Source organism: Ursus arctos, unplaced genomic scaffold (assembly GCF_023065955.2).
Source record: "Ursus arctos isolate Adak ecotype North America unplaced genomic scaffold, UrsArc2.0 scaffold_21, whole genome shotgun sequence".
Classification (NCBI taxonomy): Eukaryota; Metazoa; Chordata; class Mammalia; order Carnivora; family Ursidae; genus Ursus; species Ursus arctos.
This window is the reverse complement of record NW_026622886.1, coordinates 50,137,933-50,162,800: the sequence shown is the minus strand read 5'-3', so window position 1 is coordinate 50,162,800 and position 24,868 is coordinate 50,137,933. Positions and strand designations below refer to the sequence as shown.

The 24,868-nt window shown below is 52.6% G+C and overlaps 2 protein-coding genes across 4 annotated transcripts; both read left to right on the top strand.

Moving 5' to 3' along the window:
• The first annotated feature begins 1,018 nt into the window (after positions 1–1,018).
• Positions 1,019–8,038, top strand: ZC3H10 (zinc finger CCCH-type containing 10). 3 transcript variants are annotated; one of them, XM_057316158.1, is made up of 6 exons: positions 1,019–1,047; positions 1,162–1,186; positions 1,581–1,603; positions 1,885–2,786; positions 3,567–3,630; positions 5,085–8,038. In XM_057316158.1, the coding sequence occupies exon 6, from the start codon at positions 5,140–5,142 to the stop codon at positions 6,445–6,447; it is 1,308 nt and encodes a 435-aa protein (XP_057172141.1). In that variant the 5' UTR covers positions 1,019–1,047; positions 1,162–1,186; positions 1,581–1,603; positions 1,885–2,786; positions 3,567–3,630; positions 5,085–5,139; the 3' UTR covers positions 6,448–8,038. The 3 variants fall into 3 exon arrangements, 2 of the variants coding, with proteins under 2 accessions (XP_057172141.1, XP_057172142.1); XR_008960705.1 differs by lacking the exon at positions 1,019–1,047 and having other exon boundaries at positions 1,051–1,186; positions 5,389–7,081; XM_057316159.1 differs by having other exon boundaries at positions 1,032–1,186; positions 3,567–8,038.
• Positions 8,039–8,962: 924 nt separating this feature from the next.
• ESYT1 (extended synaptotagmin 1) lies at positions 8,963–24,589 on the top strand. The gene is made up of 31 exons (XM_026500296.4): positions 8,963–12,289; positions 13,850–13,891; positions 14,059–14,193; positions 14,317–14,390; positions 14,515–14,587; positions 14,745–14,834; positions 15,020–15,075; positions 15,488–15,611; positions 15,700–15,876; positions 15,998–16,080; positions 16,395–16,443; positions 16,565–16,651; positions 16,737–16,829; positions 17,056–17,127; positions 17,302–17,388; positions 18,179–18,328; positions 18,652–18,804; positions 18,931–19,107; positions 19,270–19,352; positions 19,480–19,528; positions 19,637–19,726; positions 19,841–19,936; positions 20,221–20,292; positions 20,385–20,471; positions 22,269–22,409; positions 22,522–22,676; positions 22,783–22,881; positions 22,964–23,095; positions 23,183–23,288; positions 23,509–23,558; positions 23,744–24,589. The coding sequence occupies exons 1-31, from the start codon at positions 11,900–11,902 to the stop codon at positions 23,775–23,777; spliced, it is 3,306 nt and encodes a 1,101-aa protein (XP_026356081.1). The 5' UTR covers positions 8,963–11,899; the 3' UTR covers positions 23,778–24,589.
• Positions 24,590–24,868: the final 279 nt, after the last annotated feature.

The following is a 24,868-nucleotide window of genomic DNA, read 5'->3' as shown; positions in this document are numbered from 1 at the left end:
ATGGGACAATACTAGACTACTTAAGAGCTTGGAATAAGGGCCGTCCGTAAGTGTAAAAAAATCAAAAACCGGTTTTTTCCAGAGTTAAAAAGGTAAAGTATTACTGTATAAATTATTAAGAGAAACAACGAAAAAAGGATGATCACAAAAAGCCTTACAGTTTCTTATAAAAGTAAAGCCAAGTCTGCATGGTATAGGATTCTTTTCATCCTTCCTAAGTCAAGTTTCATATAGCTAAACCTATGGGTATTTTAGTTCTGAGTGCTTCTGACCTGACCATATCGTAAGACTGGGAAGTTCTTTAACACCAAACATTCTCACTCTAGAGAAGACAGCTGATCTTGCTTCCTCTGTCCATTGATTTGATCTTCACCCGTAGGTAGAGGGAGAATCACTTAAGTTTTCTGAACAAGATGCATTGTGGCCAGGAACCTTGTAACATTCAGCCTCAGGTATTGTGGGAAAGACGTAGTTGACAAGGAAAAAGCGTTGATCTAAATGACAAAGGTCTCTTTGTAGTATAACGGCTTTCTCGACTCCCCACTGTACATCCTCCCACGTTCTGTAATCTGAGGACCTTCGTAAGTTCCGAGATAGAATCTCCCTACAGCAATTTAGAAAATAAATCAGTAAAACAAATTAGGAATTTTTGTAGGATCCTCACCTATCCATAATAAAATGGAGGTGTCCCCAGGAAACTGCAACTCCCATGAAGCAGTGAGAGGGAAGGCGGAAGTCGCTATCATTTGCTCGTCTGCACCTCTCGGTCCCACATTGGAAATATGTGCTCACGTTGAAATAATACAATGTCCTCATAATAAAATTGGGGAGGGGAATCTTGTAACTCAAATTTAAAATGTTTCCAAGAGAATTTATAATTCAGTCACTTAGTCTGGCTCCTGAGGGGCTGAAAACCATTGTTACTCTCCTTGGGCAGCCCCGCCCCTGGAGGGAAGAGTGAAACAGCGGAAGTGACGACACAGCTCCCTATTAAATAGCTGGAGGCGGGCCGCTGGCGCTCTCTCGGCCTTAGCGCCATCTTCTTGGGTGAGTGTAATTGCTTCCTATGTTCGGATTTCGTGCACAATCCATTAACATCTGATCTCTGCACTTGCCATCGTTGCGGCAAACTAACTGTAGCCTTTTTCTCTTTACCTGTAGAAACCTCTGCGCCATGAGAGCCAAGGTAAGCAGTCCCTGGGAGTAAGCTGAGGCCGTAGCGATTGGTGATGGGTGGGGGGATAGCCAGGCAAGGGAAGTCCGCCATGGTTCCCGAGCCTCTGGGTTCTCAGGGGTGCCCAAGGGCTAGTGGGGGAGGAAGGATAATTTGGAAAGAAGCAGAGGAGGTAGGTAAGTACTGTGGGTAGAGAGGGCGGGAGTAGAAAAACGCGGGATTCAGGTTTATGTCGGCGGGTGAGGGTGAGAGTCCAAATTGATAGGGCTAGTGCGACTGAGCCCTCATACTTGGTCAGGAACCTCCCAGGTTTTAAATAGTGTCCTTCACATCCCTGCCTAAGCCTGTTACTAAAGCTAATAATCTCTTGTTTTATTCACTGCCTCTGGTTATGATCGTTTGCCAGTGGAGGAAGAAGCGAATGCGCAGGTATGTTGAGACTTGACCGGCCAAAACAGGAAGAGGGAAATGTAGCGTGCCTTGGACAAAACGTGGGAGGAACATTTGGTTTAGAAATCTAAAGAACTTTAAGTGAAAAACAGTTCTAAGTATTGGCTTTACTGGTCAGGGACTGAACACAAGATAATAGGACCAATGTGCTTGTTCGTTTTGCCACCCCAGGTATCGGATGCACATTTTTTTAAGATGGGAGGGAAAAGACTGAACTTGGGTGTGTGGGCAGGAGATGTATTCCCGTGTCTGCTTTTCAGGCTGAAGCGTAAAAGAAGAAAGATGAGGCAGAGGTCCAAGTAAACCACTAGCTTGTGCACCCGTGGAGCCACAGGAGCAGAAATAAGGAAAGCCAGAGGCCAGGGACGCTGGTACCAGTGGTTGGACTGCATGTCTACTTTCTAGAGCTTGACTGAATGGATCTAGACCGTCCCATCGCCGTGTGATCACAACGACCACCTTTGAGAGACCCGCCTTGTTCATAGCAAAACAGTCCCTTTTGGTCCTTTGCCCTGCACCTGTGACTTTCGGGACTAATTCTGTTTTCATTTGTGGCTGAATGTAACACGTGTACAATAAATCATCTCTTCTGCTGTCTTAGCTGAAGAAAAAAAAAATGGTTTTGTCTGATACGTGGTTTTTATGGTTCCATTGGCTGGGGGTTCTGGATCAGTGCAGCAGGCGCTCTTGAGTACCCCGTGCTGTAGTGTGTCAAGCACGCTACGTGGGCTACAGCCGGAGTGTGACTCTGTCGCCGGCCAACATCTGGTTCCCAGGCCCTCGGAACAGCTAGGTAACTGGGTGGCCCTTCCCGTATTGGGTGTAGTACACGGAAGGGGACGCATTTCAAGGTGGTTTGCGGCCAAATTAGGGGCAAACGGCGATTCCGCTCTTACTCTTGTTTGGGCCTGCGTTGCTGAAAGTTCCCGCTGTTCGGCACCAACTGTATTGTTGGGTTGGGTTGCTATGGTGACACGCAAAGCTTGCTGGGAACTTCCTGCGGCAAGCCGCACAAGTACTTTGCACACCATAGAGTAGTTCCGGGTCTAGTGGCTAGAGCGTCATTTCTTCCGCAGGAAGCGGAAGGGCGACAGGGTAGGCGGCTCTTTGTCGAAGCTAGAGGACCGGCAGGCGGCAGCAGCAACTACGGCGGCGGCGGCAGGTGAGGGAGGCGGGAGACTTAGGTGGAGGCCGCGCCCGGAGGGGAGGAGTCGGGGCCGGCCCAGCAGCTGGGCTCGGCCGGGCTACACAAGGCCCCCCAGGACCGAGCTGTTTCTTTCTCACGCCCCAGGGCCGAGCCCTTTTTCTGACTGACCCCGCTTCGCGAACAAACGCCAGCTCCGTGACGTCACAGCCCTGCCCATCCCCGCAGCTTGATGTCACCTGGAGTCTCCCCTTCCCGCTTCACTTGTGCTCCCTTAGTGTCCTATTCGTCTAGTCCACGGCTGAGTGCCGGTCGCACTGCACAGAACCTGGCAAGCTAGAAGACTTGCTGTGGAAACTCCTAGGAGTTTCCCCCCAAACTCTGGGGTGTTGCGAAGCGTCATAATCACCGCCTCCAAGTCTAATCAGCCATCCCACTGCATTGTCAGTCGCTGCCCTTACACGGCTCCCATTCGGAGTTAACTAACCGCAACCCTAGGCCGGGCTCTGATCCCCACATCTTCCTTCATCTTGAGGCCCGGTACCCCTCACCCTTTGTTCACCCAGGGGTGGTTTTCCAACCCATCTTCCTAGGCCCTCCAGATTAGTTCTATCTTCTTACTCTTTTTACTGACAACTTCTACCTTTCACAGGTGAAATTCAGCTTGAAGGAAATCTTGGAAGTGCTCAGAGCTCTTGCCATTTTGTCAAACTTCTTTATTGTAACCAACATCTTACAGTCCTCTGTTCTTACCCCTTCTCCCACCCAAGTCTCTGTTTGTTTTTTATTCCTGTTCAGAACCCAGCAGTGATGTGGAGGTGGAGACCCACAGAAGCCCCGGACTTCACCTGAGCTACCTCAGGTATTGAACTATCCTGGGAGAGTTGGGTGGGGAGGAGTATCATATCTGATTATCTGCCTCTGGTGGGATTTGCAACATGGTTCAGGCTTGGAGAGATGGTATTTATTTTTCACCAGGCCATTTCCCTTGTAGAAAAAGTTTGTATCTTCCTTTTTACCATTCTTTTTTCCTTGATTGCTTCTATCCTGGGACTACATCCCTTTGGAAGAAGAGGATCCCTCTTCTTTTACAGGTTCTTCTGTAATTCTGGGCTCTGATCTGGTTGGTTCATTTTAGGAAGCTCTGAAGGCAAATTAAGGCAATGGGGAAGGTGCTTGGGGGGAGATGAAGACCAAAGAAACCAGGGAAGATTTTCTTATACTCAAAGGGAAACAATATGAAGTTTTCCTATTTGAACAGCAGGGGGAGCCTGATCACTGCCTTAGAAAGGCTTATGAGGTCAGACACGTGGTGGCAGGGACTCCCAGTCTTTTTGGGGGTGGGGAGAGGGGAGGGCTAGAACCAGGGCAGTAGACTGACATTCCAGAGCTCTCTTGGGAAAGAGGAGACTTAAAAAGCTTTTATAGAGTCTATAAATAAAGAGGATCTTTATGGGGTGAGGAATGGTGTGGTTTGATGTCAGTGGGATCTTCTAATGGGGAATAGGAGGGGGGTGTAGAATGGGGAAAGAAAGGTCACTTGTTCCTGTGAAATTAACTCCTTCCTCCCACCTTGATCTTACCACAAATGGTTTTGTCCTTTGGGGGGTCTGTAAGTGGAGATTCCAGCTGTAGAACTCTTACCTTGAATTGGAGTGGAGGGGGCCGACCACATGGGTTGAGAGCGGTAGTGAGATGGGAGAGAATACTAAAAAATGATAGGTTTAGGGACTGCCCTCAAGCTGGTGACACCAATCTCTTCACTTAGGATTTCCTGGGGTCTAGAGATCTGATATTTCACAGTGCCCTCACCTGAGATCCCATAGAAGAGGGGTTAAGGGAAGTTTTGTCTGCAGTGTCCCATTATCCAGAGCCCTAGTAAGCTCACCAGCCCATCTTGGCCACTTCCCAGCCTCCTCCTAACCTATTGAGACACTGAGACAGCAGTTTTAATTTCACTTCCTCGACTTTAATAAGGTCAGCTAGAAGGGGAAATAAAACCTAACACTATTTTCTCCTTGTACCCTCCTTAGCCTAACATCATTAGTGAGATGAGGTGGCTTCACCCCAGCTCCCTCCCTCCCTGCCTCCCCCATTAGCCAGGCTAGTGTGAATCATTCTGACCCAGACCAGGTGCACACGGGCGGGACTTCTGACAAGCCAGCCAGTCCAGCCAGAATTCTCATCCCTTAGATTTTCCATCTCCAAAGCCATTGTCCCTCTGGCCTGCCTCTTGCTGGACTGCCTGCTCTATAGCTGGGAAGAATGTGGCCTCTCTGGAAGATTCCTGTTTGACACAGTTCTCCTCTTTCCTAGTGGTCACCAAGGGTGGCAAGAAAAAGAAGAAAGCCCTGAGTTGGGGGGGACCAGGATGCCTGACCGGGACAGCTATGCCAACGGCACTGGGAGCAGCAGTGGAGGCCCTGGAGGCGGTGGCAGTGAGGAGGCCAGTGGGGCAGGGGCAGGCAGTGGCGGGGCCAGCTCAGATGCCATCTGTAGAGACTTCCTGAGGAATGTGTGCAAGCGAGGCAAGCGTTGCCGCTATCGCCATCCAGACATGAGTGAGGTATCCAACTTGGGGGTGAGCAAAAATGAGTTCATCTTCTGCCATGACTTCCAGAACAAGGAATGTAGCCGCCCAAACTGCCGATTCATCCACGGCTCCAAGGAGGATGAGGATGGTTATAAGAAGACAGGAGAGCTTCCCCCGCGGCTGAGGCAGAAAGTGGCAGCCGGCCTGGGCCTTTCACCGGCTGACCTGCCCAATGGCAAGGAGGAGGTCCCTATCTGCCGCGACTTTCTCAAGGGTGACTGCCAGAGAGGAGCCAAGTGCAAGTTCCGCCACCTGCAACGGGATTTTGAGTTTGATGCTCGGGGTGGAGGAGGCAGTGGTGGTGGTGGCTCAACAGGCCCCGTCCCTCCGGGACGACGTCATGACCTCTACGATATCTACGACCTCCCCGACAGGGGCTTTGAGGACCATGAGCCAGGCCCCAAGCGCCGGCGAGGTGGATGCTGCCCCCCGGATGGCCCCCATTTTGAATCCTATGAATATAGCCTGGCTCCACCCCGCGGGGTGGAGTGCAGACTGCTGGAGGAGGAGAATGCCATGCTCAGGAAGCGGGTGGAGGAGCTAAAGAAGCAGGTCAGCAACCTGCTGGCCACCAATGAGGTACTGCTGGAACAAAATGCCCAGTTCCGCAGTCAGGCCAAGGTCATGACCCTGAGCTCGACCGCACCAGCGACAGAGCAGACTCTGGCCCCCACCGTGGGCACTGTCGCCACTTTTAACCATGGCATTGCCCAGACTCACACTACTCTCAGCAGCCAGGCCCTACAGCCTCGCCCTGTATCCCAGCAAGAACTGGTGGCCCCCACTGGAGCTCCAGCTGCTCCCCCAACTAATGCTGCACCTCCTGCTGCTCCCCCACCCCCACCCCCACACTTGAACCCAGAGATCACGCCATTGTCAGCTGCTCTGGCTCAAACGATTGCCCAGGGAATGGCACCCCCACCTGTCTCCATGGCTCCTGTGGCTGTATCTGTGGCTCCTGTGGCCCCTGTGGCTGTATCGATGGCCCAGCCCTTGGCAGGAATCACAATGAGCCACACCACCACTCCCATGGTGACTTACCCCATCGCTTCCCAGAGCATGCGTATCACAGCCATGCCACACTGATGGGGCTAATGGACACTCCCCTGGTATAGCCTCCCAGGGCTGGGGTCGAGGGGCCCTTACCCACTCGCCTAGCCCTCCCAGGCCCTGTCTGAAGGGCTCACTCAAGAACTAGGACGAGAGACTACAAGGAGTTTGCTTCTGAGAAGGGGTTGGGCTGGTTTCTTTTCTCCCACCTCCCTTTTATGAGGGTCCTCTTGTCCATCTTCCTTCAAGCCTCACAGAGGGGGCTTGCGTAGGAGTGCAGGACTGAAGCCAGCATAGAGGAAGGACTGACCAAGGGGCTGTATATGCCCTGTTGGGAAGATGGGGACATCCTGGTCTTGTCCTCTCTTCTGCATAGCACAGGTTCCAGCACTGGCTTTGTAGGAAAAAATGCCCTGCCTAGAGGGAAAGCCAGGAAAGATTGGGAAGCGGGTGGTCAGGAGAGAAGGCCTGATAGGAGCCTTCAGACAACTGGGGGCCTAGTGGAGTTGGGACAATACAGGAACTGTTCCTGGGCCCATGGGAAGGTGGGGACCATAGTTCTCCAGCCCAAAGATGAGGGGAGCATTCATTACCTTGGCTTCGCCTGGAGATCCATAGGGCAGGGCCCACCACTTTCCAAAGAAATAAAAAAAGAATTATTTTTAACAAATGGAGGCAGTGAAAACTTGCTTAGATATTCTGTGTGGAAGATGGGAGCAGTAAATAGATCTCATGCCAAAATGGGGTGAAGACCCCACCCTCACATAGCTTGGATAAGGTTGGGCTGAGGCCAGGTGAAGGGTAGGGACCCAGAACAAGACCAAATGGGGCTTTGTGGGGTGAAAACATTGGAGCCACCTAGTCTAGTTTAAAAATAGTCCCATCTGTTTCTGGTTTCTATCTGCATGTACTATTCCCAGGATACCTTAGTAACCAGGGCTCCTGGGGTCATTTAGGGGGGCAGATACTAAGGAGGGGTGGCTGTGCTGGGAAACGAGAATAGGATATGTATTGACAGATCCTTCCCTTATTCAAACAGTAGGACAGGTGGCAGTTGCTCTCTGAGTTGTTGATGGCAGTTAGTATCCCTCTTACCCCATCCCTTCCTCAGTTACAATGCCTTAAGCCTTCAAGGCTTGGGAGGTGCTGGGAAAAGGAAAGTTCTTCTGGGGACACGAGCCTCAGTGTTCATCTCTTCCCTCTGCCTCCAAATAGAACCACAGAGGTTTTAAATCCATTTAAGAGTCAGTAAGGCCAGGGAGCCCCATAGCCAAACCTCAGTTCCTCCTCAGCTCATGGCTGACGTAGGGGAAACAACTCAGGTGTCTGACGGGACAGTGGATTTGGGGTAGAGAAAGTGATCCTGAGTTGTGCTTCCCCCATCATATCTCCTGCTACCTCTTGCTTTCTTGTCTGGTTGATCACTCAGGTTACACCTGGGGTTGGAGATGGTGCGCTAAGTCAAGGCTGGCTATAAAAAAGAAATTAAAAAAAAAAAAAGCCTAAAGACTAAAAGTGGGCAAATACTGAAATACTGTTTGTGGACTTTAGAAACCACACGTTGATAAGCTTAATGTTGATTTTTCTGGCACAATTCTAGATTATTAAAAGAGATGGTTTATAAACATTTAGAGACAAATGTGATCATAGATACCAACATGAGGTTATCCCAGCCAAATCCTGACTGTTTTCTTTGCCAAGTATCTCTGAAGAGGTAGATTTGGGAAACTGTAGACATTGTATGTTCTTTATTAACATATGGCAGCTAAAGGCCACCAGGAATACACCTGTAGTCGAACAAGCTGGGTTTAATGCTCACTGCAGTGGTGGAGAAAGCGTGGCACATGGGACCCATGGTGTGTCCTAGCAAGGGGGGTACTAGAAAGCACTTTCAGGACTTGGACTTTGGTTAAGTGATTTGGGGGAAGGTTCAAGGAAGTGGGGCTTGACTCTGGATTGGGTCCTGTCAGGGAAGTAGAGACACTAATGTGATTGGGTATCTTTAGCTTATCTAGGAAAAGGGCAGACTAGAGTGATGCTGAAATTGGTGACAAAGCAGCAGTCGCTCATTAGCTGGGAGAGGGGGATGGTTGCTATTTCATGATTTGCACACTGACCATATTTCATGTTTAAACAAAAATGTGTGATCTTGTTTTTTGCCTCACTTCATCACCGTCACTGAGTGCCCTTGTGTGATGTTGGTGTTTTGTGAGATTGTGTCCAGTAGGAGAACACCATTTCCCAGCGGTGAGCCCAGCTCAGCCCCTAACAGATCCGAAGCCCCGCTGTAATAGGCCAGTTCCCCGATGGGAGGGCTGCGGTCCTGCTTCTCACCTACTAAGAAGATAAGAGAGTAATCATGGCTCAATTAATAGTCGAGTTTGGTGGAATCAAAACTCAACATCTGTGCCTCGTAAATGTTGATCAGTGCATTTAGAGAAACTTCTAGTCTCTGGTGACATACCCAAAGGCTATGTTCTGTTTAAAAAAAAAAAAAAAGGAAAAGGAAAACTTGTATAAAAATATGAAAAGCCCTATTATCAACAGAACACAACGAAGTACCAAGTAACCCTGAAAGTGCTGTAATGTGGATTCACTGAATTAATCCAAGAGGTCAGTTTGGATCAATTTGGATTGACCCTCCCCTAAAAAATTGCTTGAGCCTGCCTGAGGAAGAGATGCAGAGATCTAGGTTAGCAGTAATTCACATGAAAACAACACAGGACTTCCAGTTGATTATAAAAAAAATTAAAGTCTCAGTCCTAGTAGGGCAATTCATAAATATTAAAAGACTGCTATGTTCTAGGCCCCTTTTGAGGAGCTCCATAAGGGTAACAGAACTGTAGTAAATGCATTGTAAATAGAGCAGTTCTACCATGTCTGTTTGAGTGGAGCCACACCTAAACTGTGTGTTCTAAATGTAATTTTTAAAGAGGCCCATTGATAAACTAGTGGGGTAGCAGGGGGAAAAAAACGGACAAGACTGAGGGGAGACCCAATAGATATCTTCAGTTGTTTGAAGGGCTCTGCAGAAGTTCATGTCTTGCTGCACAGGAAATAAGCGGAGTTCTAGAGGAATAGCTAAGTACTTATTAATACAAGCCAAGGCACTGTGCCTGCACTTTACATGCATCACCTCATTGACACAATGGGTACTATTATCGAACCCATTTTGTAGAGGAGAGAGCAGGCTTAACAAGAGTCAGCTGCCCAGGGTTCTGCAACTAGTAAGGAATGGAGCCAGGAGTTTATTCAGGCAGTCTGACTCCAGACTCGGCATAAAATTCTAATGATAGAACTACTTTGCAGTAACTTTTGAGGAATAATAGAGGAAATTTCCTCAAGTCCCGTTGTCCCTTCCATCTTGAAGAGAGGGCAGGAACTAGGTTACCACGTGTAACCCTCTGCCTCCCCTAGGAGGTAAATGAAGTTTACATGTAGACGCAGATTGCAAATCCAGGAAGTCTTGGTATTCTCGTCCCTTAGGTACTTCCTCTAACAAATGGCCAGGCTTTCCCCCGGTACTGATTTACTGCTTATCACCACCAGGTGGCACCTGGGCAGCAGAATTGTCTCTGGGCAGGGACCCACCCTGTTTACTTGTTCTGGTGCCTGCATTGCAGCTGCTGATCCTGTGGCTTCTGAGCCCCAGCTGGGAAGAGACCTTCCTGAGGATGGACTTTTGTCTTGCAGAGACCGCCTTTAGTAGAAGGGTCTGATGATCGGGATGGGGTGAGAAAGTGGAGAAGCTTGGAAAGGAAACTCCGTGGGTCGCGCTCTCCACCCCGTAACCTAAGTGACCTGCTCCTACCCTGGTGCTTGGCAAATTTCAGTTTACAGAGAGGTTTCCCTCTAAGGAGGCTCATCCATTTTCCTGCTATGGTTCTGTTTCATCAGTTGGTGAGCAGGTCACCCTTACCTCTTCCAAACTCCATGAGCTCCTTCCTACCTGCTTACTCTGAGAACATGGAAGATGGACACAGGAGATAGAAAGCCGTTCCCTGTGCAGTTCTGCACACTGAATGAAGCACTCTAGATACTGTTAGCCTCAGGGAAGTAGAGAAGGGGAAGTGGGAACATTTAAGATTGAGGGGGTACGGCTGAGCAGGGATAGGTTTTAAACAGTGCAACGCAGTCATGAAATCTGCCCTGCAGAGGCAGATAACATTTATCAGCTGCAGAGCTAGGCTCTCCCCACCAACCAACCCTACTTCCCGTGCTGCACCAAACAATAACACAACAAGCCCCACACATCCTGCATTAAAAGATAATCATTTTATGACCAACTCTTCCCTCCTGGGCTTCCAGTTTAGTTTCTAAGTGCCTGGACAACACTCGTGAGTGCAGTTAACTAGTAACAGTAGTCATCACTATACCCTGCACTTCTCCCTTCCTAAGCATACACAGTACAACGTGGAATTGCATTAGTTCTACAGCTGACTGTATTCCAAACTTTCCTTCCAACTCAGGCAAATACAAAATGGAATTGCCTCTTTACTCTCGATTTCTCATTTTAGTGTGAGAGCAGTTCCTCAGGGTCAGGAAATTCTTGGAAAATGTAATCAAATCCACTGCAGCTGAGGCGTCTCTCCTAACCCCCACCTTTTGGGAGACAATTTAATTTGTTCTCTATGATAGGAATAACTAAGTCTTGAAGATTTCTAAAAAATAATAATAAAGCCTCACTTCCTATTCACGCCATTCTGTCTCCCTCTCTCTTCCCTGAAGGCTGGATAATCTTAACTCTGTAATTCTCGTATGTTCCAGTGTTTTCTAGCGGCTGTCGTTGCACTGCACAAAGTAGAGGACGGGACAGGTAGACAGGGTCGGTCTTCAAACATTTTCATTCCACCTGGGGAGTTTTCCTTTTCTTTTTACGGACAGCCAGGGAAACACTGAAGGATAAGTAACGTACTTAAGAGTATGAAGACTAGGGGAAACTGACAAATGAACATGTTGGGAATCCCAGTCAAATCCTGCCAGACCGTTCAAATGGAGTGGATTGGTCTTCCACAAACCCTTCACTTCGCAACCCCAAGTCCCTGTAAAAGAGTAATTGGATGTGCGGCTCCGCATGACGTCATACCTCAGGCTCGCCAATCCCATGTGGGGGCGCTCCTGGTCCGCCTCTCTTTAAATGGTATGCCACGCCTCCTTCTCTTTCTGACCAATCAAATGCCCCTCTTTAGCCTCTTCCCTCCTTTTCCCGCTGTCCCAGACCGCCCATCTTGGCGCGCCGGTCTAATCACGGAGGTCCTGCCTCTCCCGAACCTTACCGGCTCCCGGCGGAAGAGGGGCAGGGTTTCTATCTTTTGACTCCACCTTGGTCTGTGCAGCGCCGGCCAACCCGAGCCGTCAGATAGAGGGGGCGTGGCCTCAGGTCCCCTCCCCCAGTGTGGGGTTTACTGTTTGCAGGGGTAGCTGGGCGCCAGACTGAGCCACCTCCAACTGGTCTCTGGGTCGGGCGGGTCCTCCCAGAGGGGGTACGATGGAGCGCTCTCCTGGAGACGGCTCCAGTCCCAGCCTCGTGGACCAGCCCTCTGCTCCCTCCGACCCCCCTGACCAGCCCCCCCCTGCTCACACAAAGCCGGACCTGAGTTCTGGGAACCAACCTGCCGGCCCAGGCGCGGCGGGTGAGGCCCTGGCGCTGCTGACTTCGTTCGGGCGGCGGCTGCTGGTTCTGGTGCCGGTGTACCTGGCCGGCGCAGTGGGACTCAGCGTGGGTTTCGTGCTCTTCGGCCTCGCCCTCTACCTGGGCTGGCGCCGGGTCCGCGATGAGAAAGAACGGAGCCTTCGAGCAGCGCGGCAGCTCCTGGACGACGAGGAGCGGCTCACGGCGAAAACACTTTATATGAGCCATCGAGAGCTACCTGCCTGGGTGAGCGAACACTCTCAGTGCTGCATAGCCCCGGGCGTCTCCCTCCTGCCCTAAAGTCAGCTCCCCACCCTGGGACAATGGGAGGGAGACTCCTCTCTCGCCCCGCTAGCCGCCTGCCTGCTGGGACGCACCACTCTTGGGACCGAGTAGCCACTCTCTCCCCTTCCCCCTCCCTTCCGCGCGCCCAGATCCCGATCCTTCCACAGAATCAGGACTTCTTCCTCTGCTCCTGGGCAAGCAGTAAGAACAGCTGGGGAGTCGGTCTCAGCCGTGGCTCTCCCTCCTAGCCATGCTGCTTGAGCGCTCCTCGCTTCTGGCGCCGCTCACGCCTTGCTGCTCCCGGACATCCCCGTTGCGGCTCAGAGGGTTCCCTCGTCTCTCCACTCTTCCTTGAGACTTTTTTTTTTTTTTTTTTTTTTTTTTTTTGCCTATTTAAGGCCATAAGGTTCTCCCTTTTCCCGCTCTTATCTCCGGGGACCCGCCGGGACCCACCTCCAGGAGCACTGCCCAGGAGAGCCGCCGCCCCCGACCGACCCCCCGGCCCTCGCCTCCCAGCCCCAGGCGGTTGGGCCGCAGCGCAGCAGAGGCGGCTGCGGGACGAAGGGCGGGGGGGCGGGGGGGAGGGTAGTGCGACTGCTGCAGTGCCCGCTGCCCACACTCCACCGCCCCTGGTCGGCCCCACCCTTTTCCGGACTGTGCGCTGCGCCTGCTCGGTTGGGACCCGGACCCTAGGTCTGCGCCCCCTCACCTCCTGCCTTCTCTCCGGCCCGTTACCCGGCCCCTCCCTGCCTCCGCTCTCCTGCCCTTCCCAGCAGAGGTGCCAGCCTAGGGGGGGATGGCAGAAGAGAGGAATCAAAGTTGACACTAGGCAGATAGGGCCATGCTGCGCAGGCCCGGGGCTGGAGAGGGGAAAGGGGGAGAGATCGTCCCAGGGGACGTGCAGCCCAGTCAGCAACTGTCTTTGTTCGTCCTCCTCATGGAAAGCAGTCTTCTTCCTGAAGCAACTGTCCCTCTTCCTCCCCCAGTACAAAGCGCAGGTGTCCTTCTTTCCCATAGAAGGAGGCACACTGATAAAAAGAAGAAAAAGGAGAAAAACAACAACACAAAACCCGGCTGGGGCCTAAATAGCTCTTCTGGCCCCTCCCTAACTCTAGAGCTACTTCCCTCTGCACCTTCTTGGTGTGGAAGACGACTAAGGCTGTGAAAAGGGACCGAGACTTCTCCAATCCCAGGATTTCCTCCTTAAACTCTGATTTGTCAGGACCTCCCCCTTCCTCCCCCTCTGCTCCAGCAGCTGCGGTCATTTCACGTCCCCCAGCTGTCTGCAAAGCACCTTTGTGTGGCCCACACCCGGGCAGGCCCCCTCTTCAGGCCTCCGCACCCCCAAACCCTGTGGAGGAGTGGGTACTTGACATCCCAGCCCCTCCCCACGAGCCCTGGGCGAGAGGAGGTTCTTTCACAGCTTGTTTCCTTCCCTCTGTGGGGATGCCACTCAGCCTCCTAGCAGGAAGCCACAGGTGGGGGTTGTGCTCACCCCTCTCTCCCCTTCCTCACCTCTAGGTCAGCTTTCCAGATGTTGAAAAGGCTGAGTGGCTAAATAAGGTGAGCGTTGTCTTTTTTTTCTGAGCGGGGAACAGGGTTCGTTTCTCCAGCCAGACCCTGCCACGCTTCAGGTCCAGACCCTGTGCTCTCTGTGGGGAGGATTCTGAAGGAACTTGTCTTTAGGGGGAAGATTAGGCTCTCCTGTGACAGGTCCCCTCTCCGTCCAGATTGTGGCCCAGGTCTGGCCCTTCCTGGGCCAGTACATGGAGAAGCTTCTGGCAGAAACTGTGGCCCCAGCTGTTCGAGGCTCTAACACCCATCTGCAGACGTTCACATTTACACGGGTGGAACTGGGTGAAAAGGTGCGTGTGGAGGAAGGAAAGTAATGGGAGGAAGGAGACAGGGCAGGGGAGGTGGGTGGCCCAGAAGGACTGAGATACTTCCGCTTTCCCTCTTCTCTCTCTTAAGAATTCATCTCTCCGCAGCCATTGCGCATTGTAGGCGTCAAGGTTCACCCTGGTCAGAGCAAAGAACAGATCCTCCTGGATTTGAACATCAGGTAATGGCGCTCATTCTTCCAGCTTCCCCTTCAACAGGATCCTGGTCACTCTGAGCACTTCACTCCCCTCCCCCCATGTCAGCCTTGTGCCAACCCTCTTCGTTCTCTTCCTTGTCAACTGCAGCTATGTCGGTGATGTGCAAATTGATGTGGAAGTGAAGAAATATTTCTGCAAAGCAGGAGTCAAAGGCATGCAGGTAGGGCAGATGTCAGGGCCCCCCGTAATAGGGAGCCTTTGCCCTAAATTTCATGGGATATGAGGAAGTGGGAGGTTGGGAAAATCCAAGGCTGGGGAAGTCTAGGTTGGAAAGAAGGCCTTTTGTGGAGAAATGCTCTGCTCTTCTCTTGCCCCAGCTACATGGTGTCTTACGGGTGATTCTCGAGCCACTCATGGGGGACCTTCCTATTGTGGGGGCTGTGTCGATGTTCTTCATCCGACGCCCGGTAAGGGAAAACATTGAGGGGGATGGGGAAGCAGGGAAAACAGGATGGGGAGGGAGAGGGTGGCCAGTTCTGGGGCTTGGCAGGGGGGGGGCGGGAGGGGAAGGCTGAGGGGTCTGGCAACTGTTGGATGGGTGTGACCATGCCACCACGTGCTCTGTATTGATCCCCCTGTTCTTTCCTTCCAGACTCTAGATATCAACTGGACGGGGATGACCAACCTGCTGGATATCCCAGGACTCAGGTGTCAAGGATTTATTGAGCACCTAAGCGTTCCAGCCCTGGGCTGTGGGTTTTCAGGATACAGAGCAGTACAAGAGGCAGCCAGTACCCTCCAGGAGCCTTGCCCATCCCCGCTGGAGAGACGACAGAGACCGGAGAAGTCCCATACTGTGATGTTTCTCCCGTGGGGGAGCACGTGTTTAGGTAGACGGTGAAGAGGCTGCAGGCTGCTCCGCAGGCGTAAACAGAAAGGAGCTGGGACAGCAGCGAAGGTTCAGAGCAGTGGGTGGGGATCAGGGTAGAAGAGTAGCAAAGAAGGATTTTCAGGAAAGGATGTCCCTCTAGCTTTAGGTCTTAGTTGTGGGAAGCAGAGCTGGGGTTGGGGTGATACTAGAAGTTGGGGCCACACTCACCTCCTTTTCTACTCCATTCAGCTCCCTCTCTGACACCATGATCATGGATTCCATTGCTGCCTTCCTTGTGTTGCCCAACCGATTATTGGTGCCCCTTGTGCCTGACCTTCATGACGTGGCCCAGTTGCGTTCCCCTCTTCCCAGGGTATGGCCTCTCCCCCATCAGACAGCTCCTCCTCTTGGGAACCTCATGCTGGGTCCTTAGTTTCTCATGGTCTGATTCCTCTGCACAGGGCATTATTCGGATTCACCTGCTGGCTGCCCGAGGTCTGGGCTCCAAGGACAAATACGTGAAGGGCCTGATTGAGGGCAAGTCAGACCCCTACGCGCTTGTGCGAGTGGGCACCCAGGCATTCTGCAGTCGAGTCATTGATGAGGACCTCAACCCCCAGTGGGGGGAGACTTACGAGGTGGGAGAGCTGAGGAGTGGGACCATCAAATGGGGGGAGGCCCTGGGGGCCGTGAGAGAAGATGCCGATTGGATGATCCTCACAGGGTAGCCGGTGAGACCCTTGTCCCTGTGTCCTTCAGGTGATGGTACACGAGGTCCCGGGGCAGGAGATTGAGGTGGAGGTGTTTGACAAGGATCCAGACAAAGACGACTTTCTGGGCAGGTGAGACCCTGCCTGTTAGGGCTCTAAAGCCTCAGTGCTACCAGGGTCGCAGAGGTAATTAGAATCCTTTTCCAGGCCTGAGAATTGTCTATCATTTTCCTTCCCGACCTCCCCACCCCTCGCCTCCACCACACACACGTGTATACACACGTAGATACACACACACACACACACAAGGATCTGCTGAGTATAAGAAAGGAGTCTGAAATTTGCCATTTATTTCTGGGTGGGTGAGTGGAGGGCCAATGACATGCTCCTAATTTCAGTGCTCTCCTTTTTCTCCGCTCACTGCCACCCCTCCCCACCCCCTCCAGGATGAAGCTGGATGTAGGGAAGGTATTGCAGGCTGGAGTACTGGATGATGTAAGTTGAGAGAAGAGGAAGAGGGGGCGTGGTCTCACCCATCGGATGCTACATCGGTGGGGAAGCGGTTGTGTGAATATCTGATCTTTCATACCTCACTTTCTTCTGCCCCTCCCTCCAGTGGTTTCCTCTGCAAGGCGGGCAAGGCCAAGTTCACTTAAAGCTAGAGTGGCTGTCACTTTTGTCAAATGCAGAAAAACTAGAGCAGGTAACCAATATGGGAAACAGGAAGCTGGAAATATAGGAAACTAGAGGGGCAAGGGTCTGACTACTCCCACTCCCCTTCCCTCCAGGTTCTGCAGTGGAATCGAGGAGTCTCCTCCCGCCCAGAGCCCCCGTCGGCCGCCATCTTAGTTGTCTATCTGGATCGGGCCCAGGATCTTCCTGTGAGTGGGGCTTCTGAGGGCGGCTAGACAGGAGGCCCTGGATGCGGCGTTCCCATATCCGCTCTTGCCCCTCCCTGCTTGGCTTCAGAAGCAGCAGCATGTGACACAAGGGTTCCAGGGAGGGCATCAGAGCCACCTCAGAGAAAAGATTCTGAGAGCCCGCCTTCCTTTCTGAGACAAAACCAGAAACACCCAAGATGGTGACTTCTGAATTCTACTCCCACAGCTGAAGAAGGGGAACAAGGAACCCAACCCCATGGTACAACTGTCAATTCAGGATATGACCCAGGAGAGCAAGGTGAGGACCAGGACAGCATTGTGGGGGGGGGGGGGTGTGAGTGCGAGTGTGATTGGGAGGACTGTTCTTGGGATGAAGTCTCCCCTTTGGGCTGTCTGTAAGGGCAAAGGTTTTCTGGAGAAACAGGAATGGTACCGCAGCATGTCCCCTTAATCCCGTCCTGCGCACCTCCAGGCTGTCTACTGCACCAACAGCCCGGTGTGGGAGGAGGCTTTCCGGTTCTTCCTACAAGACCCTCGAAGCCAGGAGCTCGATGTGCAGGTGAGCTAATCACCTACTGAGCCCCTCCTGAATACCCTCTTCTGCCTTCCCAGGTCTGTACCGTGTCCCTCTCTCTTCCCTTTGATCAAATTCCAGTCCATCTACCTAGACTCTCCATCTCCTTCATGCTCCCCACTCTTCCCCAATGATCTCTCTAGAATCATCACTTTTTTTAAGATTTTTTTTATTCCGGGGAGAGACTGCGTGTGCATGTGTGAATGGGGGGAGGGGCAGAGGGAGAGAATCTCAAGGAAACTCCCTGCTGAGTGCAGAGCCTGATGCGGGGCTTGATCCCAGGACCCTGAGATTGTGACCTGAGCCAAAACCAAGAGTCGGTCAACCGACTGAGCTACCCAGGTGCCACTCTAGAATCATTCTTTATAGGGGCACCTGGCTGGCTCATTGGAAGAGCATGCAATTCTTGACCTTGGGGATATGAGTTCGAGCCATATGTTGGGTATAGAGATTACTTAAACTTTCTTAAAAAAAAGATTTTATTTGAGAGAGCAAGAAAGCACACGCATGAATGGAGGGGGAGGGGCAGAGGGAGAGGGAGAAGCAGACTCCCCATTGAGCAGGGGGCCCATTAATCCCAGGACCCTGGGATCATGACCTGAGCAGAAGGCAGACGCTTAACCGACTGAGTCACCCAGGCGCCCCTAGAATCATCCTTTATAACTGAGAGTTGTATACTTAAAATGAGTGATTTTCATGGTAAATTATGCCTCACTGAAATTGAGTAGGTCTCTGTTTTCCTGCTTCTCTACATGCCCTCTTCCTATGACTCTAGGTGAAGGATGACTCCAGGGCTCTGACGTTAGGGGCACTGACCCTGCCTCTGGCTCGCCTGCTGACTGCCTCTGAACTCACCTTGGACCAGTGGTTCCAGCTCAGCAGCTCTGGCCCAAACTCCAGGCTCTACATGAAATTGGTTATGAGGGTATGTAGACCGGATACGCTGAGGGTGGTGAGGGGCCTTGTAGATTCCTTGGTATTAGGAATAAAGAAGGGGAATCCTCTAAGATCTAATGAGCTAGTGTATGTGGAAGCATCTAGCAGGCACACAAAAAGTTTGTTGACCAGATGGGGGAAAATGTGGTATACGAGTAGGAGGAGTGTGGAAGGAACCCTCTAGAGATGAGCCCAGCCGAGGCAGGGGCCTGTTTTCCCCATCAGAGCCTCTGCTCTACCCCTCCCCCGACATCCGTTGCCTGCTGGTGGCTCGCTGCACTTCTTTGATGGGACAATCACTACCTTTCCCAGATCTTGTACTTGGATTCATCAGAAGTACACTTTCCCACTGTGCCTGGAACTCCTGGTGCTTGGGACCTGGACGAGAGCCCCCAGACAGGCAGCAGTGTGGATGCCCCGCCTCGACCTTCTCACACTACTCCTGATAGTGACTTTGGGATGGAGGTGAGTCTAGATCTGGAAAGGACTACCTAGGGTCTGTTGCCTAAGCGTGCAAAGCCTGTTTCAGGGCTGGTTTTGAGAGCTTTCTCTCTGACTGCCATCTGGGGCCTCTATCTGTCCCTTTTGCAGAGTGTGCTTCGGATTCACGTACTAGAGGCCCAGGACCTGATTGCCAAAGACCGTTTCTTGGGGGGACTGGTGAAGGGCAAATCAGACCCGTATGTCAAACTAAAGCTGGCAGGACGAAGCTTCCGGAGCCGTGTTGTTCGGGAAGATCTCAATCCCCGCTGGAATGAGATTTTTGAGGTCAGAACTGAGCAGCTAGGACTCTTTCCAGTCCCTTCTCCTTCTTCCCTGTAGCTCTGAGAGTGCGCCGAAAGCCCTCTGGGGTTCAGGTGGTTGAGGGTGAGGTTCCCAGTCATTTGAAGAAGAAGACGACTCCGCCTTGGCATTGTTTTCTCCCACTAGGTGATTGTCACATCAATTCCAGGCCAAGAGCTAGACATTGAAGTTTTTGACAAGGATCTGGACAAGGATGACTTTCTGGGCAGGTGAGAGGATGGAAGTCCAGAGGAGAAGACAGGCTAGGCCTCTGTGGGCCATGGAAGTCTGGCTTCGGGGAGATAAGAGACTTGGTTCTGACCACTGGCCTCTTGTTTGCATTTTTCTCCTCGACAGGTGTAAAGTGAGTCTCACCGCAGTCCTAAACACTGGCTTCCTCGATGAGGTGAGCAAGGGAGTACAATCAATAATCCCTCCTGATCTGGACCCATGTCTCAATCTCATTGTTCCTCTGTCCCCACACCCCAAGTCTTAAGCCCGCCTTTGTCCACAGTGGCTGACCCTGGAGGACGTGCCATCTGGCCGCCTGCACTTGCGTCTGGAGCGTCTGACCCCGCGGCCCACGGCTGCCGAGTTAGAGGAGGTAGGGAAGGGACTCCGGATGGGGCACGGCGAAGTCTTCCGTCCGTTTCCGAGGAGTAGGCCAGGCCCCGGCGTGTGGGTCATGGCTCCCCAAGCCCGCCGTGTCCTCCCGCAGGTGCTGCAGGTGAACAGTCTGATCCAGACGCAGAAGAGCGCGGAGCTGGCCGCCGCCCTGCTGTCCGTGTATCTGGAGCGGGCGGACGAGCTGCCGGTGAGAGCTGCTCCCCACGCCCTGTAGCTCCCTGGCCCTTCCTCCGCCTCCCTCAGGTTTGGATGCTGCTGGGGTATTTGGAATAGGAAATTCCAAATTCCTCCTTCCCAGGGTGGTGCTGGCGTGGGAAGAATGGTCCGTTCAAGGCCAGGAGGGTGGTGGCTGTCAAGTGACCATGGGGACCTGCTTGCTGGCCGGGGATGTGATCCGTGAGCGGGAGATCTGCCTCACTAGGTCTGAGTTTAAGACCATATTTAATATTCAACGCGATATTCTCTCTCTAGCTCCGAAAAGGGACCAAGCCTCCCAGCACTTACGCTACTCTCACCGTAGGAGATACTTCTCATAAGACGAAGGTATGAGGAAATGCCGCAGGGCTGTCTGGGAGGGATAAGAGACGCAAAGGAGAGCGTTCCAAGCACTGACCATAACCTCTCACCTCCACCAGACTATTGCCCAAACCGCAGCCCCTGTCTGGGACGAGAGTGCCTCCTTTCTCATCAGGAAACCAAACACCGAGAGCCTGGAGCTGCAGGTACCGTAAATTCATTCTGCGAACATTCTGCCACCATGGGCTAGGCACTGAACCAGGCACGGGCCGTTCAGAGAGAAAAGATTTAGTTCTTATCTTTACGGAGCTCACTCTCTCTTTTGGGAGAAAAATAACCAGGGACAACTTCCAGGCTGACAACTGCTGAGGTTAAAGGCACTGTGGGGAAAAGGAGCGCGTCTACCTCAGACAAGGGGGAAAGGTGGAGGCAGTGGGAGCGGTAGCCCTCGATGACCCTGAGCTTAAGGGCAGACAGGCTGTGACCAAGAAGAGAAGGAAAAGTCTTCAGGCTGAGAAGGGAACGAGGAGAAGGCAAACTGTACATCACAGAGGCAGATAGAAGCAGGGTCAAAAGGGCTCCCTCTTGACTCTTATGCTAAGAATGTGGATTTAACCTAAAGGCATAAGGAAACATTTAAAGGAGGGGTGACATACCCAGATTTGCACTTTCCAGAGATCCTGCTGACAGCAGGGCGAAGCATGGCCTGAAGGAAGATGGTGCTGGCGGCAGGGTGGTCAGCTAACAGGCCATGAAACAAGAATGACGAAGGCCGATGGTATTTAGTGGTGGTTACTTTGACATGGGGGGAGAAGGAACAAGGAAGAGCCTAGACACGAACTCCTGCGTTTTTAGCCTGGGGTAGTGGGACAGAGGAGGGTGCCACGGCCAACACGGGGAATGGTCAAAGCAGGAGTTCTCGAATTAGAGATCTCTGAGACCACCCAAGGGGAAACAGCCATCCAGAAGGTAGATCTGCGGCCCACGACGGTGTTCTTGCCCCTCCCTCTTGTTTGAGCATCATGGGCAAGCACGCGGAGCAACTACAGTCCAACTACAGTCGGGGTGTGAACGAGCCCCCTGAGGGCCTGCGGTCCGAAGACTAAGGAGGGACGCTTGAGCACGGCAGCAATGAAAGAGCAGACTTGCTGACGGAGGAAGAGGAGCCCTTCAAAGGGTCTGAGGTGTAGCCGGGGCAGTGGGGCTTTCGCCAGGGCAGAAGGGGGTACGGAAGCCAAAGAAGAGTGTCTGAAAAGACAGGAAGTGGCCAATGTTCCCGAGAAACAAAATGAGATGACGGAGAATGACTGACTGTGAAACTGAGGTAGCTGGTGATTGGAGCAACCTCAGCACGGAGGAGAAACTGGATTTCAGGGGGTTGAAGGGTGAACAAAAGTAAAGAGGTAGGGGAGTGGGGGGAGGGTGGTGGAGGTAATACAGGGGTGCTTTTCCTCTTCCAGAGTGGGAGGAGTCAAAGACCTTCTGCAGTTGATAAAATAATAAGTAGAGAATTAACGAACAGAAACCAAGAGACCTTAAAGATAACGTCACTGAACAGCAACAGCAGAGGCAGGGAAGCGTGTCAGTAAGCCGCAGTCCTTCCCTTGCACAGCAGGGGTCCGGGGACACTCAAGCTGACAAATCACGACAGAAATACGGGCATATTAGCTAGAATTATGCTAGAACTCAGAAGACAGGAAGGGTCTGCAGGTCATGACATCTACATTTGCAGGAGTATGGAAAAGGGGGCTGGATGGGCAGGAACCATTGAATTCCATTTCTGGTGTTCTCTTTCTCCACCCTGTGCAGCTGTTACAGCCCTCAGGTATAACTTGTGAAAGCTTAGGAAGTAGAGCACAGTCTAGTCTGCTTAGGAAAGGAAGGGAAGCAGGGCCAGCAACAGGGCTTCCCTGTGGCTGTCACAAAGGGGAGTCTCTCCCAAACCACCCAAGTGTTTGGACCTGGAACACCACGGTTAAATCATTGGCCTCTTGATCCCACAGGTTCGGGGTGAGGGGACTGGCACACTGGGCTCATTCTCCCTGCCCCTCTCGGAGCTACTCGTGGCCGACCAGCTCTGCCTGGACCATTGGTTTCCACTTAACAACGGGCAAGGGCAGGTGCTTCTGCGGGCGCAGCTGGGGGTGAGTGCCAGGAGATGACGGGCCGAGGGAGGACAGAGACCAGGGGCCATGTTCTCGTAGCCGGGGAGCCGAGCAGGACTCAGCCCAGCTCACAGCTGTCTTGCCCACCTAGATCCTGGTGTCCCAGCACTCAGGAGTGGAAGCGCACAGCCCCAGCTACAGCCCCAGCTCCTCCTCTCTGAGTGAAGAACCGGAGCTCTGGGGGGGACTCCCTCATAGCACCTCCTCAGCCCCGGAGCTGCGGCAGCGCCTGCCGCATGGTGACAGGTGAGGGGCGAGGACAGAAAGATGGTGTGCAGTCGGGAAGATGAAGGACGGGCTACGGCTTCCCGGGGCCCTACCTTCTCCCAGACCTGTCTCCATCTCTCCACAGTCCCCCCGAGGCTCCGCCTGGGCCCCTGGGCCAGGTGAGACTAACCGTCTGGTACTACAGCGAAGAACGAAAGCTGGTCAGCATCGTTCACAGTTGCCGGTGAGACCCCGGCCGCCCTCTCCTCCCGGTCCCCGGCCGCCCTCCCCCTCGGCTGCCTTCTTACCTTCATCTTCCTGTGCAGGGCCCTTCGACAGAACGGACGGGATCCCCCTGACCCCTACGTGTCACTGTTGCTACTGCCAGACAAGAACCGGGGCACCAAGAGGAAGACCTCACAGAAGAAGAGAACCCTAAATCCTGAATTCAATGAACGGTCAGTCAGTAGGCATTCAGGTGGAGAGATGGGCGGCTCGGGAAGGAATCCCTGCCCCTAATACGCAGTCCCACCCCCCACCCCCAGATTTGAGTGGGAACTGCTCCTGGATGAGGCCCTGAGGCGAAAGCTGGATGTCTCTGTGAAGTCTAGTTCCTCCTTCATGTCAAGAGAGCGTGAGCTACTGGGGAAGGTAAGCGGGCGAGGATGAGCAAGGCAAAGGTAAGGCTTGCACGCTGCTGGGAGCAAGGCTGTCCGCCCTCCGGGACTTAGGGAGGAAGCCCTGCAGGTGACCCTACTAGACACGTGACCTGAGCACCTCTGGACCGGTTTGGAGCAGGAGTGTGGGATGGTGGGATGTGGTCTTTGGAGATCTCAGAATAACATCTGGCCCCCACCATCCTCCAATGCAGGTGCAGCTGGACCTTGCCGAGATAGACCTTTCCCAGGGAGCGGCCCAGTGGTGAGTATCTGATGGGCACGGGGTGAGCCTGGGTGTTTAAGCAAGAGAAATCCCAGTCATGGGAAGGGAGAAAAGAATGCATTCTGAGTGAGAACCACTGATTCTCTGTAGCACAAGGGCCCTTGGGTCATGCTTCATTTCTGAGAGGCCACAAGTCCCCTTGCCTTCTCTGCTTCTTCCCACAGGTATGACCTCATGGATGACAAGGGCAGCTCTTAGGAACCAAAGATTCCCAGCCTGACCACTGTCTCCTTGCCTTGCCTCTCGCTACATCACCACCTCGATGTGACGAGCCTAAAGCTAGGGCCTGAGGGCAGAGCCTGCGCCCCCTCCGCCCTCTCACCCCCGTGCTGGGGCCTTTGCCTGACCAAAGAGGAGGACCACATGTCATCCTTTACTGCATGGCCTTTATCCTTCTGGGCTCCTGAGGCAGAGACCCGAGCTGGCTGTTCCCCGCTCTGCCTGCACATTCTCCTCCTTCCGTCGCAACTCCTCAGGGCCTTCTTTATCTGTGCCTGGCCGCTGGCAGCACTAGCAGTGGCGTTCGCTTATGCCAAATACAGCTTCTGGAAAGAACTTTTTCTCCTTAACCGGATGGCCACCTTCTTCCCTACCGTGAACAGTCAGGGAGGGCAAACACACGGGTAGGAAGGTGGACGGGCTAACCACTCCAGCCAAGAGCCTCTGGGACTACTCGTGTCATCAGCGCACAGTAACCCAGGCCTTCTGTCCAGTTCTGCTCCCACTTCTCCTCAAGTCTGTCCCGAAAATTACACCACCTGTGATGACTAGGGCCGGCCTCTTGATTCACTTTGGGAACCAGAACGCTTAGCCACTACTTGAAGACTCAGAATCTGTCAGTCTTGGGGCGTCTGGCTGGTGTGTGCGGCGGGCCTCGGAGGACTGGAGCCAGCGGGGCCGATATTCGGTTCAGGTGTCTAGGCTGTTAACTCACTGACTAGAACTGAATCTCTTGGTTTTGCACCAAACCTGGCAATCCACTGTATCTTATAGTAAACATACTCAAACCAGCTGTGGCTCTTTTCCTTAAAGACAGGGAATCCAGCCTACTGTCACTATTTGCAGGTGACGTATTGCATATAGGAAATCCTAAAGACTCCATCAAAAAACCGTTAGAACTGAAAATTCAGTAAAGCTGTAGGATATAACATACAAAAATCTGTTGTATTTCTAGGTACCAATAGCTACTAAATAAATTAAAACAGTCCCATTTACAGTTGCTTCAAAGAGAATAAAATACCTAGAAATAAATTTAACCAAGGAGGTGAAAAACCCGTACACAACATTAG

Excerpts from the sequence above, each read along its gene's own strand:
- ZC3H10 (XM_057316158.1), top strand. The coding sequence starts at position 5,140 with ATGCCTGACCGGGACAGCTATGCCAACGGCACTGGGAGCAGCAGTGGA.
- ESYT1 (XM_026500296.4), top strand. The coding sequence starts at position 11,900 with ATGGAGCGCTCTCCTGGAGACGGCTCCAGTCCCAGCCTCGTGGACCAG. Across the intron at positions 14,588-14,744 it reads CAGGAGTCAAAGGCATGCAG|CTACATGGTGTCTTACGGGT; the intron begins GTAGGGCAGATG and ends CTCTTGCCCCAG. Across the intron at positions 17,128-17,301 it reads ATATGACCCAGGAGAGCAAG|GCTGTCTACTGCACCAACAG; the intron begins GTGAGGACCAGG and ends GCGCACCTCCAG.